We start from the raw sequence: 16,053 nt of genomic DNA, 5'->3' as shown, positions 1-16,053 counted from the left end.
GTTAATTAATATACTTTTTTTTTCTATAAGTACCTAAAATGTACTCCACCTATAATTCCATTAAAGTGATGAAAGCAGTAACTAATAAATAAGTTCAGAACAGTATTTTCTTGTACAATACAAAAGAATATAGCAACTATTGATTTAAAAAATTGTCTCTCTGCTGCCAAAAAATGTGTTTTCTTAGAGCAAAGCCACATCGGGCTATCTGCTGAGCCCACCCAGGGGAATCGAACCCCTTATTTTAGCATATAAATCCGTAGACATACTGCTGTACTAACGGCAAAAAAGTATTGGTGTAATATTTGTAAAAAAGTGGCAAATGTTTGGCTTTTGCAAGTTGATTACAAATTCAGAAATTTTAAAAATAAGTTTGATTTCAGTGTTATACAGTTGCTAAAGTGAACACCTAGAACAATAGAAAGGGCTAGAAAGTTAACTTATTAGGTGATTCTTCTAAGAAATCTTTTAAAAATCAGGTTTTATTACTTATATACTGTATAATAAAAAACAAAAAATAAATAGATAATTGACGACTATCAGCGTCTTACGATCTTGACCGACTCCGCAGACGTGGTAAGATATCGCGCCAAATTTGTTCTAATAGTGACTACTTATCCGAAATACGAACTTTGTCTCGCAAAGACCAGTTTCCTTTATACTCATGCAATCCGTAAAAATAACAAAAACTTTATCATTTCAGATTTCTTTAGTTGTCTTTGCCCTTTTTTTTTCCGTGGCTCAGCTACAAGTCTGAAGGCTTGTAAAATTAAAAATCGGGTGTCGATAGTTGGTGTGGGCACAAAACAGATAGTCCATTGTGCAGATTTGTCTTTAACAGTGGTCAAAAGCGTATACTTTTTAAGTTTAAAAAAAGCACTAAAATCGATAATCTAACATTTTCTATTAATTGTATTTATTCAAAATAGCTAGCAGTTTTACGAATTGTATTTAGCTGCTTATAACATAAATTTTCAAGACATACATTTTTACAGTGTATAAATAAATGTTCGGTGAAATAAACTTTAAATTAGGAAGAATGATAAAACATCACATGTTTTAACGTTTGCTCTTATTAACATTATTCAGGTAATCAAATATCTGCTTTAAAGTTCAAAAAATATCTTCAACCTAAGCATATCGGAAAAGACGAATAGCTATTGTTGAGACTTACTTCAAAATAAAGATTTTGATCGGGGTACTCGACAACCATCATTCTGGTAGTCAAGTCTTCGTAGTTCAAATACTATTTCCAACTTTAAGCATATCGATGAAGAGTTGTTATTAAAACATAGCTCCAAGTGCAAACCGCAGTCAGCCATTCGAAAGCTTCATTTGGGACCAAACCTTAACGATATCTTTTCGTCTTTCCCATTTTTATATGTTGCTATTCACGTTACAAATATTGAATAAACTCTGTGGTTTCATCATATATATATATATAATAAAATTAAAGAATTACATTTAAATGAAGTTAAATAAGTAAACAAAACCATGAAAAAGGACTGTGCTAGAAACAGCAAATCCAAACCTCTGATTAATTATATTACAACCATAATTTAAAAAAATATATATGGTTATAAGTTATTCTTTGGAATTGGGCCTGCTGGTTTGGACGTTCGACTTGCAACCTGCGGGTCGTATGTTCTAATCTCGTCACTGAATATTTTAGCCCTTTCACATGTTGAACGTTATAGTTACAGTCAATCACACTTTTAACTCGAAAAAGATTATGTTAATTGTAAAATAAGTATTTGTTTGTTACTGAATTTCGCGCAAAGCTAAACGAGGGTTATCTGCACTAGCCGTTCCTAATTTAGCAGTGTAAGACTAGAGGGAAGGCAGCTAGTCATCACTACCCACCGTCAACTCTTTTACCAACGAATAGTAAGATTGACCGTAACATTATAACGCTCCCACGGTGGAAAGGGCGAGCATGTTTGGTGCGACGGGAAGTTGATAGTAGTTAAATGTGTTTAACGTGTTCACAACATTTTACTATACGGTTTTCCATCAATATAATAATTGTATTAATGATTGTCTTTGAATATACGTCTACCTTATTATATGATGTGAAACAAAGAAGACAGTTGTAAAATGAATTTTGTTGTCATAGTAAATTTCAGTATCACATTTTATTGTTGATGTAATTACTATTGTTCTGGTGTTTACTTTGCGATCATTTCTGTTCATAACCTTTGAGATATTTAAGAATATGATTAGCACTGTTGACTTTTCCATTTGTATATTGTTAGTTGTTGTTGTTTTGAATTAAGCACAAAGCTACACAATGGGCTATCTGAGCATACCGCTGAGCTACTGGGGGCGATATAGTTAGTAAACAAACAACTGCTATGGTACGTTGTTACTGTACTGTTTAAATTTAGAGTTTATTAGTGTAGAGACAAACGCTATGATACATTCTTACTGTACTGTTTAAATTTGTATAGTGTTAGTGTACAAAGAATTGTTATACTATGTTGTTACTGTATTGTTTAAATTTGTATATTGTTAGAGAAAACTGCTATATTACGTTGTTACTGTACTGTTTACTTTTATCACCTAAGAACTACGTCACACTAAAGGTATAACTATTCTATTGAATGTACGTGTTTAAAACTATAGAAGAGTCACTAACTGAGAAAATGCTCTAATCGAAGTAAAATTTGGTTTCGATTACTTACACACAGTCCCTAAATAGAAGATGACTTTTACAACACAAATCATCAGATTCACAATCCAGCATGCTAATCACTGAGCCGCACCCGGTCGAAGTTACATTCCAAAAATAAATATCTGATTATGAGTTGTTTTTTAACGTTTAAACATTAAAGATATTTCTAAAAATTATGAAGTAATTTCGTCCTAAACTTTAGGTAAACAAGGTGTTAATCTTAGGTTAAGTAGGTTTAAAATGTACAATACTGGTTGTTTACAGTAGGTAAGTGAACTGTTAATCTATGGTTAAGTAAGCTCAAAATGTATTAATTTCATTGTAACTTATTACAATTGGATGTTTCTTCCAAATGGTTACTTGCCATGGCCTGGATGCATGTCAAAGTTCTGAACTTCAGAAACTCTGGTTAATTTACAAGCACACCCTAACAGATTAATTAATGTGTATGTTCATCCTTATGAGATCATTATGTTCAAGAATGAGACAAATCAGTACTCCAGTACTGACAAAAAACACTTTCATATACTTATTCTGTTTATTTAAAACACACTTGAAAACTCATTAAAATCAAAGAGATATACACAAGTTTTATAATGTCCACCTGTTGCATCCCCAGGTAGCGTTACATCATCGCTATCTCTTTTTAAAGCCATATTTTTTCCTTTCATAGAACAAGTCTGTTTTCGAGCTTCCAAGGTTCACAATTTTTGGACATCCATCACGCTAGAACAGAAGAATATTTAAATGGTGAGAATATTACCAGAGAAAGGAAGTGTGTTAATTCAATATGTAATATTATAGCAGAGATGCCAACTATTTCAAATGACTAAGCATAATGATTGTAGACAGAGCCCTTTATCATTTGTGGCTACTAGGCATGACCAATGTCTCTAAGCTGTTTATTATTATATTATTATTATTATAACTATTATTATTTATTACTGCTAAAGATTGCTCATTTATGACTGTGTTTTGTGTATTTAGTAAATAAATTTTAAAAAATTCTTTTGAAATTCTTTTTCATATTCTGAATTCTTACTCATAAGTGTCGTTATATGCATCGTTTTTGTCTTCGTCTCAGCCTTTTGTTGGTGAGGTGCCAATTTTGTATGTCTGGAGCAATCGTTTATCCCGCCATGTGCCACAGAAAAATCGATGTGACAAACTGTACAAAACGCATGACTGTCACTGACTTTTGATGCAATAACTGGATATTTTACACTATACTCCTTCCTAAATTTTTGATTCACAGTTTTAGTCCTTTTAAATTTGCCAGAAACAAGACAATCTGGTGAACGAGGCCTCTTTTTTCCATCTTGTGAACGATCGCATTGGTGTTTTATGCCGCTTAGAAAACGAGAAATACCCATCTACGCGAGCGCTGATTGGCTGGCAAGCACTGATGACGTAACTATGGATTCCCCACGTACTCAGTATGGAGAAGCACCGCACGCAAATTGTTGGTAGACGTTGGAGATACAAATATTTTTTATTATTTCAAGCACAAACATGATTATCGCAAGTAGCCATTTGGACTATGTCTTTTATTTATTATCAAAATTTATTTGTATCTCACTAGAAATTTTCTTTTCACTCCTTTCAAGCCCTGGGGGAACAATTTATCACTTTATTGTATAGGCCTATATAATATATAATAATTTGGGAGTTACAACAAGTCGTAATATTTGTCTGTATGAGCGTATAGTCGTAATGTATATACCAAAATCGTAATGGTTGGCATCTCTGTTATTGGTGCTTGATTGTTAGTACAATCCACAAGTATATTCAACTGTCTGATTCTGAAAGTATAATATTTATTAAACTAAAAATAAAAGTGTACAAAGTAAGCAATAGTTATTTACAATCCTGCCAACAGAATATCTCTAACAGTACCAGGTTATGTGTAGTTTCTAAAAACTATGTGGGTAAGTATTAAAACAAAATGCAACAGCCAAAACCTAGAAAAACAGTAATGATATAAAACAAATTGACAAACAGTAATCTAAACTTAATTGTTATAGAATTTCACTGTGTATATTATTCTATCATAGAAATACCAGGATCACTTCTAACCTTTATAGAAACTTTATAAACACTTCTATAACAATACACAAGGAAATGTTGCTCACATAACTGTGAAACTGCTTTCAATGAAAAGTTAAAACACATACAGTCAAAACTCTTATCTGGCAATTTCCCATCTCAAAAACTCTTTTAATCAAAAATCTGAATATCTTCAAATATAAATCCTCTTTGTAAGAATTTCCATTTATTATAATTCCAACCTGACTGTCTCAAAAGTTCAGAAATTTAGTTAACTACAGCTGTTACTTTGTGGCTCCATGTTCTATCCCACATGCATGTTTCAGTTCTGAGCCAACTGTCCTGTAATTCAGTTTGTGCTAGCTTTATTTGGAAACATTTTATACATGGCTTCTAATTTAGCAAGAAATCATGTTTTATAGAATTGGTTACAATATTTATTGTTTAACACTTATTTTTTTATAGGTGAGGTACATATACAGTGCTTTAGAACAGTAAAAGGTTTTTCATGTAAGGTATCATTAGGGAAATGCTTCCATAACTGGAATTTTCTCCTATCCAGTACTGCTGAGGTATGGTAAATACAAGATAATAAAACTTCTACAGTATCATTTCAGTAGCTGGTCTATGTTAGAAAAGAGAAACAAACTGAGATTTAATGTTGTGTGACCTTTAAAATACAGTCAGTCTCTTTCCTGTCTTGTCAGTTTTCATAAATTAACAACATTCATATTGATCTAGTTTTACTGAAGTGAACGCAAATTAGGAAAATGTCTTGAAGAAACATACTAGTGAATTAAACTTTTGGAGATTTAAATAACGATATCTAAGATAATGTTGGAAGTGCAACATCAGATAAGTAACAGCTGTACATTGTTTACAGTATTTGATTTTTTGATACAGTGACATTATTAAATTTCAAGCTAAAGTCAAGACCTTTACCAGTACTACAATATTACACACTATGATAAAGTTAATTTTATATTCAACAGATTTATAGCTTTCCTTAATTTCAGTGATTTAAAAAAAAATGACTTGTATGGTTTTGTGAAAGTCTTGATTTTTACACCAACAGGACTATCACATGATAAGAATCATACACGTATCTCTCATAAAAACATTTTTCAAATAAGAAAGACAATATATGGTAAACACTCACATCTTTCTCTTGGATGGTGCATTCCTTGCAATAGTAAGCATCAGAGACTCCAGGACCACCACAGATTACACATCTACCTTGGTAAGACCCGTAGTTACACTCGTCACATATACGAACCAAGGTGCAGGGTCTCACATACGAGTCACAGATGACACACTTCCCATCACCTAGTGGTAACAAATTAAATATAAATGTAAAACCTTGAATTACTAAATTAAACATATTTAGTTATAAATCATACAATACAACAGAGTTTACCGAAATCCATTCCATGAGATGTCACAGATTCTAATTATCAAAGAAAACAACATCACCAGTAATTTACAGAAAAAAATAACAATCCTTCAATTCTGGAACCAGTTTTATTCCATTTCAAGGATATGGTTAGAGAAATAAGCACTTGTTAAACACATCATAAACATAACCTTTAATCTCTACTAACACTTACATTGTTACATAATTACGAGAAGACAAAAATATTCCAAAAATCAGTAACAAGACAAAACTATATACAATTTCAACCCAATGGTATATCACTTCTCGTGAAAGCAGAAAACTTATGTCTACAGATTTTAATATCACTTGAAAAAAGCTGTATATAATGTCTGCTGAAAAGAACATCATGAAACTAAAAAAAGAACTAACACCTCAAAAAACACCACACACAAAACTACTAAACACCCAAGTGACATCTCTGATGGGATCCCAGACAATGTTCTGTTCTCTACAAACTAACACACAGTAGAAGATATAGATCATTAATGAGATAATCAGATTCACTTATCAATCACCCAACTGACTCAAAGAAATTTCAACAGCTACAGAATAAAAGATCTCCTTCTTATGGTACCAGATAAACATTATAGCTTACACAGAAATCATAAAGATAACATCTCATCAGCAGAGAAAGCAGACATAAAAAACCTCCAAACAAACAATCTAATCATAAAAGAACCTGACAAAGGGAAAGATTTTGTAGTCTTAACCAAAAACAGTTACCAAAGTAAAATATAAAAACATCTTCAAGACACTTCCATTAAACAAAATTCCAACATAGTCAATCAAAGAAGAAACTAAAATTACTTAAACATCTAAAACAAGAAAGTGTTTTGTTGAAAAATTACAAACAGAATTAAAACAGTCTGAACTATGTGGAGTACCTAAAGACCATAAATAAAACTGTTCTACAGCTTGAACTATGTGGAGTACCTAAAGACTATAAATAAAACTGTTCCACAGCCTGAACTATTTGGAGTCCCTAAGGACTATAAATAAAACTGTTCCACAGCTTGAACTATTTGGAGTCCATAAGGACTATAAATAAAACTGTTCCACAGCTTGAACTATTTGGAGTCCATAAAGACTATAAATAAAACTGTTCCACAGCTTGAACTATTTGGAGTCCCTAAGGACTATAAATAAAACTGTTCCACAGCTTGAACTATTTGGAGTCCCTAAGGACTATAAATAAAACTGTTCCACAGCCTGAACTATTTGGAGTCCCTAAGGACTATAAATAAAACTGTTCCACAGCTTGAACTATTTGGAGTCCCTAAGGACTATAAATAAAACTTTTCCACAGCCTGAACTATGTGGAGTCCCTAAAGACTATAAATAAAACTGTTCCACAGCCTGAACTATGTAGAGTCCCTAAAGACTATAAATAAAACTGTTCCACAGCCTGAAATATGAAGAGTCCCTTAAAGACTATAAATAAAACTATTCCACAGCCTGAAATATGAAGAGTCCCTTAAAGACTATAAATAAAACTGTTCCACAGCCTGAACTATGTGGAGTCCCTAAAGACTATAAATAAAACTGTTCCACAGCCTGAACTATTTGGAGTCCCTAAGGACTATAAATAAAACTGTTCCACAGCTTGAACTATTTGGAGTCCCTAAGGACTATAAATAAAACTGTTCCACAGCTTGAACTATGTGGAGTCCCTAAAGACTACAAATAAAACTGTTCCACAGCCTGAACTATTTGGAGTCCCCAAGGACTATAAATAAAACTGTTCCACAGCTTGAACTATTTGGAGTCCCTAAGGACTATAAATAAAACTGTTCCACAGCTTGAACTATGTGGAGTCCCTAAAGACTACAAATAAAACTGTTCCACAGCCTGAACTATTTGGAGTCCCTAAGGACTATAAATAAAACTGTTCCACAGCTTGAACTATTTGGAGTCCCTAAAAACTATAAATAAAACTTTTCCACAGCCTGAACTATGTGGAGTCCCTAAAGACTATAAATAAAACTGTTCCACAGCCTGAACTATGTGGAGTCCCTAAAGACTATAAATAAAACTGTTCCACAGCCTGAACTATGTGGAGTCCCTAAAGACTATAAATGAAACTGTTCCACAGCCTGAAATATGAGGAGTCCCTAAAGACTATAAATAAAACTTTTCCACAGCCTGAAATATGAAGAGTCCCTAAAGACTATAAATAAAACTGTTCCACAGCTTGAACTATTTGGAGTCCCTAAGGACTATAAATAAAACTGTTCCCCAGCTTGAACTATTTAGAGTCCCTAAGGACTATAAATAAAACTGTTCCACAGCTTGAACTATTTAGAGTCCCTAAGGACTATAAATAAAACTGTTCCACAGCTTGAACTATTTAGAGTCCCTAAGGACTATAAATAAAACTGTTCCACAGCTTGAACTATTTAGAGTCCCTAAGGACTATAAATAAAACTGTTCCACAGCTTGAACTATTTAGAGTCCCTAAGGACTATAAATAAAACTGTTCCACAGCTTGAACTATTTAGAGTCCCTAAGGACTATAAATAAAACTGTTCCACAGCTTGAACTATTTGGAGTCCCTAAAGACTATAAATAAAACTGTTCCATAGCTTGAACTATTTGAAGTCCTTAAAGGCCATAAATAAAATTTACCTTTAAGGCCTATAATGTCAGTATACAACTCTGTAACAAAAACCATAAACTGGTTACTAGGCCAACTGTTTAAACCTTGTCTGAAGTATGTTCCATCACACTTAACCAATACTAAAGACCTGTTAGGAAAGACAGTCTTCTATACAAATAATATTTATCAACTCTATTGTATTTTCCTTAGTCATAATCCCTTCTACCCATCCTTACCCACATTAGAATGCATAGACAGTATCATTAACTTCACTTATTCAACACACTGTTCCAGTAAATATCACATTAAACACCATCCACATACTGCTAAATTTTGTCCTAAATAAGTTATTTTATATTTGGTAACACTTTGTACAGAAAAGAGAAAGGAGTTGCAATGGATAATAGAGCAGCAATCACTTTTGTAAGAATAGTTATACAGACACTAGAAACCAAAGCCCTGGACAATATAAACAAAAAACAGGTTTAATATCAGAAGAGTGGTACAGACACACTGATGACATTTGGAATCATGGAAAAGAAACATTACAGCAGTCTTAGTATTTCCTTAACAACTTTTATTCATCAATATAGTTTACATCCAAACTATCCACTGTAGAAGGATATGAATGTTCTTAGATGTAGTCCTAAAAATTAAAGATGGACAAATATAGAGCCCCACACATAACAAAGAATGTAAGAAAATGATATTACTCCATTACAAATCACACCACCCAGAGAAAGTCAAAAGGGGAATCAGAACAGGAGAATTAAAGGAAAGAAACAGTTTCACACAAACAGCACAAAATGATTTGTAAACACCACTATTATTACATCAACAATGCTTTTAAATCACAAAAAAAATTACAAAAGCAAGACTCAAAAACAAGAAAAAAACACCCACAACAAACATTCCTTTTAATAAACAACATAACCAAGATTCATAAAGCCATTAAAACAGTTCAACTGACAATCAACACAAAAACAAAACAGATAAAATAATGAGAGAAATATTATTTTACATTCTGAAAAATGTGTCAAAAAAACATTAAAACATAGCAGGGTAAATGTGTCATGAGGAAAACACGGCCAATCAATTCATGTGTAAAATATGTGGAGACGCATACACAGGAGAAACCAAAAGACATGCATATCTCAGAACACATCAGTATATTAAATACACGTAGCCAATACAAAAACTGCTCCAATATCCGATACAGACACAGTACCTTAAACACAGGAAACCCATTTAAAGTTTATATCTTACAAACAACCAAATATTTTAAAGAGAGAAAATATATGGAAAGTGCTCTCATTGAAGAGAAAAAAGCTGAAATGAACAGAGGTAACAGATGGTACATGTAACTAAACCATCATTGAAAACCAACACTATTACTTTCAGCTTAACATTTCTGGAATATCACAGTCTTATTGTTTGTTTTTAAGTGTCTTTTCCACTTATTGTTTCTTAGCAGCTTCTATTTTCCATCTATGTAACTAATCATAAAACATGCCATTCATTTTATTTTATATCTCATAATATAGTTATACATTATTAGAGCTGCTCAGTTAGCATTATAAGATTAGAACCATATTGAAAGAATTTATATATTGTTAGACTTGTGACAGATTTGAGAAACGGGATATTACAAGCAGTTTCATAATTTAACTATTATTCTAATATCCCACAGCTGTGTATTTTAACCCCATGAAAGCCATAAAGGTGAAACACTGGTAAAAATAATTTTCTTTTTACATAGATGTCTGGAGTACAAAGGTAAATGTTTCTAAGTTATTTTACCAAAATGTGCAAATTCCTTCAGTATTCACAATAAATGTTGAAAGACAAAAGAATGTATATACACTAATTATGTTTCATATGCAATCATAAGTTTGGTTTTAAAGATAAAGTCTTGCTTTCCACGTGAAATACATGTACAAATTATTAGCCTATAACTTTTAACCAAATAATGACCCTCACTGTTTTCATTATTCAATTTCCAGTTTCCACCAAGTAAAAGTTAACATTAAAAGTATTTCTGTTAAAATGATACATGAAAACAGTGTAATGAAACTATAAAATATAATTTATGATCAAAATGTACTGGCACAATAAACATCAGATAATTAAACTAAATTATTACTTAAATTATAATCAGTAATTATTGATTACAAAATAACTAATTGAGTTTATTTCACTTGTATACAAGTATAAGAACAAACTTTACACACACACACATACTTACATTTCTCACAAAGACGTCCAATGGCTGAAAAACAAAACAAAAAACTTATAGTAAATAAATGAATTTCACAGAGTAAAACCTTACATAAAAAATCATTTCAATGAAAAAAACTGTGCATTAAGCGATTACATTCCTGTAAACCATTGTAATGAAACAGACACCAATCTCACTGTAATGTAAAGATGGACAACAATCTCACCGTAAAGGTGGACATCAATCTTTAATAAAAGTTTTAAATTTGTGAAACAATGAGTTGGAGACAAAACATAAATGTTCACAACTGTGTTTTACTTGTATTTTAGTTGTGAAATATCTAACAAATAAATATGCTCAAAGCAATGTTAACTGAAATATACATACATTTCTAATATTGTTTTATATACACATCAATGAGGAACTTCATATAAACAGAGTTGTAAACTTCTGCGAAATAACTAATTGTTTAAAGGTCATAATGTGGGTTAGTAAATATTGAATGAAAGAATTGGAGCTTTTCAATGAATATAAAGTTACACAAAGAACTGCTACACTAAATTAATATTACAGTAAAACTATCAAAGGTTTGTCATTAATTATAAAGCATACAACCTGAACACAAATGTAGAACACGTTTTTTTTCCCAGCTAAATACAACAAGCATGAAAACTTTTTACAAAATCCAAAATAAATTTTACAAGGTACTCCACCTTTAAATTTCAAATCACAAACATTCATTCAAGTTTTTAATTGTAATAAGTAGTTGATGTTCTATATATGATAAGAAAACTTATGTTTTTTCTTATATAAAAATTTTTTTTTCACATGTAGCACTTTCCAGAATACTAAAATCTTGGGAAGTAGAAAGTCCCAGTCTGGTAAACCATGTCCAACAACAGCAGACTGATTATAAGAAGCATCTTATGCATGCTTTTTAACCCTCCAACTCAAACAATGAACTGTAGAGCCCATGTAGCTATGGCTACAATTTGGATGTGTAAATTTAAATTCACAGCTGAGTAAGGACATGCTGACTAAATGTAAAACAACTGCTTAAATCAAACACAACATTAAAATAACTGCAGGTTGAATTTGAGGATAAATCTGGAAACTTAAAATAAAATAAATATTTTTATTTAATTCTGAAGCACATTACATTAAAACACAATAAGCTGTAGTACACAGTACACATGTTAATAGTTTTATATATGACTAGCTGTAGTATATGGTACACATGTTAATAGTTTTATCAACCAAATGAAAAGAGAAACTAGTTTTCTAGGAACTTCTTAATATTAACCACAATTTCAAGAAAGAGAAATAATGAAATCAAATTATACTCATTTGATGGAATGCTATAAACAAGATTATATTTCCTCATTAATTGTTTTTCATTTAATTTATGGAACATGTTCACTTTCAGTGGTTTTTAACTAAAGCAATATGGATGGACAATACATTTCTGAATGGCAAAGCTAACTAAAAATATAAATTTCCTTGGAAATGCAGGAATGCAATATCTTAACCCTATTTCATTAAGCCCAGAAAGAAAAAACTTTTAGAAGCTTGAGGTAAAGACATAAATTTAACTTGAATTATTTTGGAACAAACAGAAGTGAAAAAAATTAAACAGTATATGTTAACTTATAGCAACATTTACTTTCAAACAATTTCAATAACTTGGCTATTTTAACATCCAATAATAGTAAAGTATATGGCATTTATTTTTCAACATTAAATTTACTACTAACATGTTGATTATTTAAACAGTTTGGAAAATATATAGTAGATTTAGTTTTAGAAATTACAAACATGTCATCAACGTCTCTTCTTTGACATGAAGGTTTCAACTGTTCAGGAGGTCGTCAAACCAATTTTTCTCATGGCAAACCTGCATTGGGATACCTGCTGTGTTAACCAAGAGGAATCAAACCTCTGATATTAGCATTGTAAATTTGAAGACTTACTACTACCCAGAAATTAAAAATAGATTAGCTAAACATGATGCAACCCTCAATTGATGCCAAAGAGACTCCATCTATTTCTCTATAATGAAAATCATTTACAAAAACAAACTGGATTATTTTTGTACCAAGTTTAAATAATCTAATAAAAACTGGTTACATTACATCTGAAATAACATCTGTAGTTTAAAAGTTTAAATTACTACTCAATTATTTCATGTAAAGGTTCTTTTGGATATGACTTAACATTCACATCAGGAATATGAATTGGTTCTTCAAACACTTAACTTATAAAAATCTTTATAAAACTTAAAACTATTTGTTACAAATGTCTCTTAAAAACAAAAATTTATAAGGCTGCTATTTTATGAATAAAAGTACTTGAACATGATACAGTTGATCTTACAGGAAATTTTGTGTAGTTTACATAATTATAGAATATTACATGATGCAAAACAACTGTTCTAACTTCATTACAAACAAGTTCAGATATCGATTTTTGCTATTTTTGATTTTTCAGATATTAGTTTGTACTAAATATTGGAACTGAAGTACCACCCTACAACTTTAAGAAAGATAAATCATTTATTTTCCGAGTAAACTATAACCTTTTTTATTCAAAACAACCACATAATTACCTTTATTACTAAATTATGGAACATCTTATAGTTAAAAATCAGATACTTTCTGCAACTTCTTAAGGTCAAAAGTATGTTAATCTGGAAGTGAAAGTGTCCATCTGATACTTCAGTAACTATATTATCACAGTTAACAATATTGTTTTGTATTTGATATTGAATGAATTTTACTTTATGAACAGCTTCAAAATTCTGGAAATTTTTACATAATCAAACTTCCAAATAAAATCAATTTTAAAAATCTGAAAAAAAGAGTAATATCATAATGTTCAAAATAATATTGTCAGCTTGCTGTTTGGTTTCACACTCCTACTTTAGATAAAATGAAATAATAAGCAATAATAATATATATATAAATTAATATTAACGTTACTGTTGTGCCTAATCGAGTCCCGAAACATTAAGGTACTTCTTAAAATTATAATGAAAACTAAATTATAAATCAAAATTATAATTATGACATACCAACACCAGCTTGTTTCCTACAAAATATCAGATCTGGATGATGTTTTGCCATGTTTCCTAAAGAGTGTTTATTGCAGTTTAATACTGTTCTTTCAAATTTGTCTTAAATTGAAAATACGCTAGAAAACAATAATTCCATAAGCACTGCCACCTTCTGAGCAAAACTTTGCGTCATTGTTGTATCTTCCGGTCTGATACATCAAAGCACATTCCATGATTCTGTTACATTTATTTTTCATTAAAATGCATTTAAAAACAACAAATAAAGTTATACAGTTATATTGCTTAAAAATTACATTGGCCTACGAATTTAAACTTCATTAAACTTGTTTTCGTATAAATAATGGATATTTCCATGACTTAGCTTCGCAGAATTCTGAAATAATATTCAATTTTGGAAAAAAAAACAAACTCTTACTGAGATTAAAGTATTATTTCATTTACCACAATGAACATTTTTTGTCATTATGTTTAACAAAAATACAAACAAAGTGAAGCAAAAGGAAGAACATTGATATCAAATGAATAAGCATCTTAATTCATCCTGATTTTGTGTGTGTGTGAAACTTGCATGTTTTAGTTTTAAAATTATGTGAAATGGTCTTTATTTTATGTATTGCGTCTGGACCATCTTCTTTCAATGACCAGCAGTAATAAGTCATCATGATGATATTCCATCTTTCCTAATGTTTTAATGAAACTTTTCCCCTTGTTCAGGATTTTCAGGTAAATAGTTAATATGTGAATGTAATAAATGAACTCTCAAGCTCATATTACAACCCAACTCATTGAAAATAAATTCTTAGCTCGAATCCTGGATCCTCAAATCTCTAAAGTATCCTTTGAAAGGCCCATATCACTAGCTTACCTTATGTGAAAGGTTGTGGTTTACCATATATTTCAGGTTGAAAACAATATCTGTCATCATTTATAGTTCGAATCCCCGTTGCACCAAACATGCTCGTCCTTTCAGCAGTGGAGGAGGGCGTTATAATGTTTCGGTCAATCCCACTATTCGTTGGTAAAAGAGTAGTCCAAGAATTAGCGGTGGGTGGTGATTACTAGCTGCCTTTCCTCTAGTCTTACACTGCAAAATTAGGGACGGCTAGCGCAGATAGCCCTCGCGTAGCTTTGCGCGAAATTAAAAAAACAACAACAAACAAATATTTGAAAACATAAATAAAAAAACAAACTTGATTAAAAACACTATATTCTTCAATTTGTTTAGCAACAAGTCTGAAGGCTCATTAAAAAAATGATTCTACATCCACAGTGGGAAAACACTAATAGTCCACTGTATATATTTGTACTTGGAAACAAAGAAAGATACCATAAAAACTTTCATTAGTTTAAGAGTTATTGTTGACAATAGAAGTAACGTGATCAGTAAACGGAAGCACATAGCATGACCATCTTATTTAGAGTTCAGGGGTAACAATTTAATGTTTTAAGCTATATATTTCATGTTAGTTGTTTGTTAGACAGAACTGCTAATCAATCTGTTGACCAAATAACCCATTGAATGATACAATACACTACGACAATAGAAATCTATGCAACTTTAGTTTTGCAGATCAGAGATTAATTAAACTAGTCACACAAGACAGCATTATGTTCATTCCGAATTACTGCTCACTTTGTTTAAACACACATCTTGTTATTTATGAAATAAGACTTGCCTCTGATTTGTAATAAATGTTAATGCGATTCAAAATATGGCTAAACCCATTCACAGTTAGGAAAATAAACTAAAATCAACACTTCACATTTTTTAAGGACGATGATTTGAAGCACCATACCTGTCCTATGTAAATTCATTTATCAAAAACTTCTAAAATTCGTCCTCTAAAATGTCTTTTAAACACATCAAAAACTTATTTTTATCTCCACGTCCATCACTTTCCACATTCGAGTTACAAAAACAACAAAAAAACCGTGACTTTCTTCTCACCTGACTTTCAACACAACTTCATAAAAAAAATGTAAGGACTAGTCAAGAATGTATATGTTATCT

General features: G+C 31.1%; 1 protein-coding gene across 1 annotated transcript; it reads right to left on the bottom strand.

Annotated features, from left to right (window-relative positions):
- Window positions 1–3,193: 3,193 nt before the first annotated feature.
- On the bottom strand, window positions 3,194–14,209 carry Phf5a (PHD finger protein 5a). The gene is made up of 4 exons (XM_076516951.1): window positions 14,040–14,209; window positions 10,997–11,020; window positions 5,880–6,046; window positions 3,194–3,400 (listed from the first exon to the last, which is right to left on the bottom strand). The coding sequence occupies exons 1-4, from the start codon at window positions 14,089–14,091 to the stop codon at window positions 3,311–3,313; spliced, it is 333 nt and encodes a 110-aa protein (XP_076373066.1). The 5' UTR covers window positions 14,092–14,209; the 3' UTR covers window positions 3,194–3,310.
- Window positions 14,210–16,053: the final 1,844 nt, after the last annotated feature.

Source organism: Tachypleus tridentatus, chromosome 7, assembly GCF_004210375.1.
Source record: "Tachypleus tridentatus isolate NWPU-2018 chromosome 7, ASM421037v1, whole genome shotgun sequence".
Lineage (NCBI taxonomy): Eukaryota > Metazoa > Arthropoda > Merostomata > Xiphosura > Limulidae > Tachypleus > Tachypleus tridentatus.
Note: the sequence above shows the minus strand (reverse complement) of the source record. Positions and strands in the feature narration are given on the sequence as shown.

Bases quoted from the DNA above. Each gene is read 5' to 3' on its own strand.
- Phf5a (XM_076516951.1), bottom strand. From the start codon at position 14,091: ATGGCAAAACATCATCCAGATCTGATATTTTGTAGGAAACAAGCTGGT. The intron at 11,021-14,039 runs GTATGTCATAAT...TTTGTTTTTCAG, and splicing joins TAGGAAACAAGCTGGTGTTG to CCATTGGACGTCTTTGTGAG. The intron at 3,401-5,879 runs GTGAGTGTTTAC...CTTCTGTTCTAG, and splicing joins GCACCATCCAAGAGAAAGAT to CGTGATGGATGTCCAAAAAT.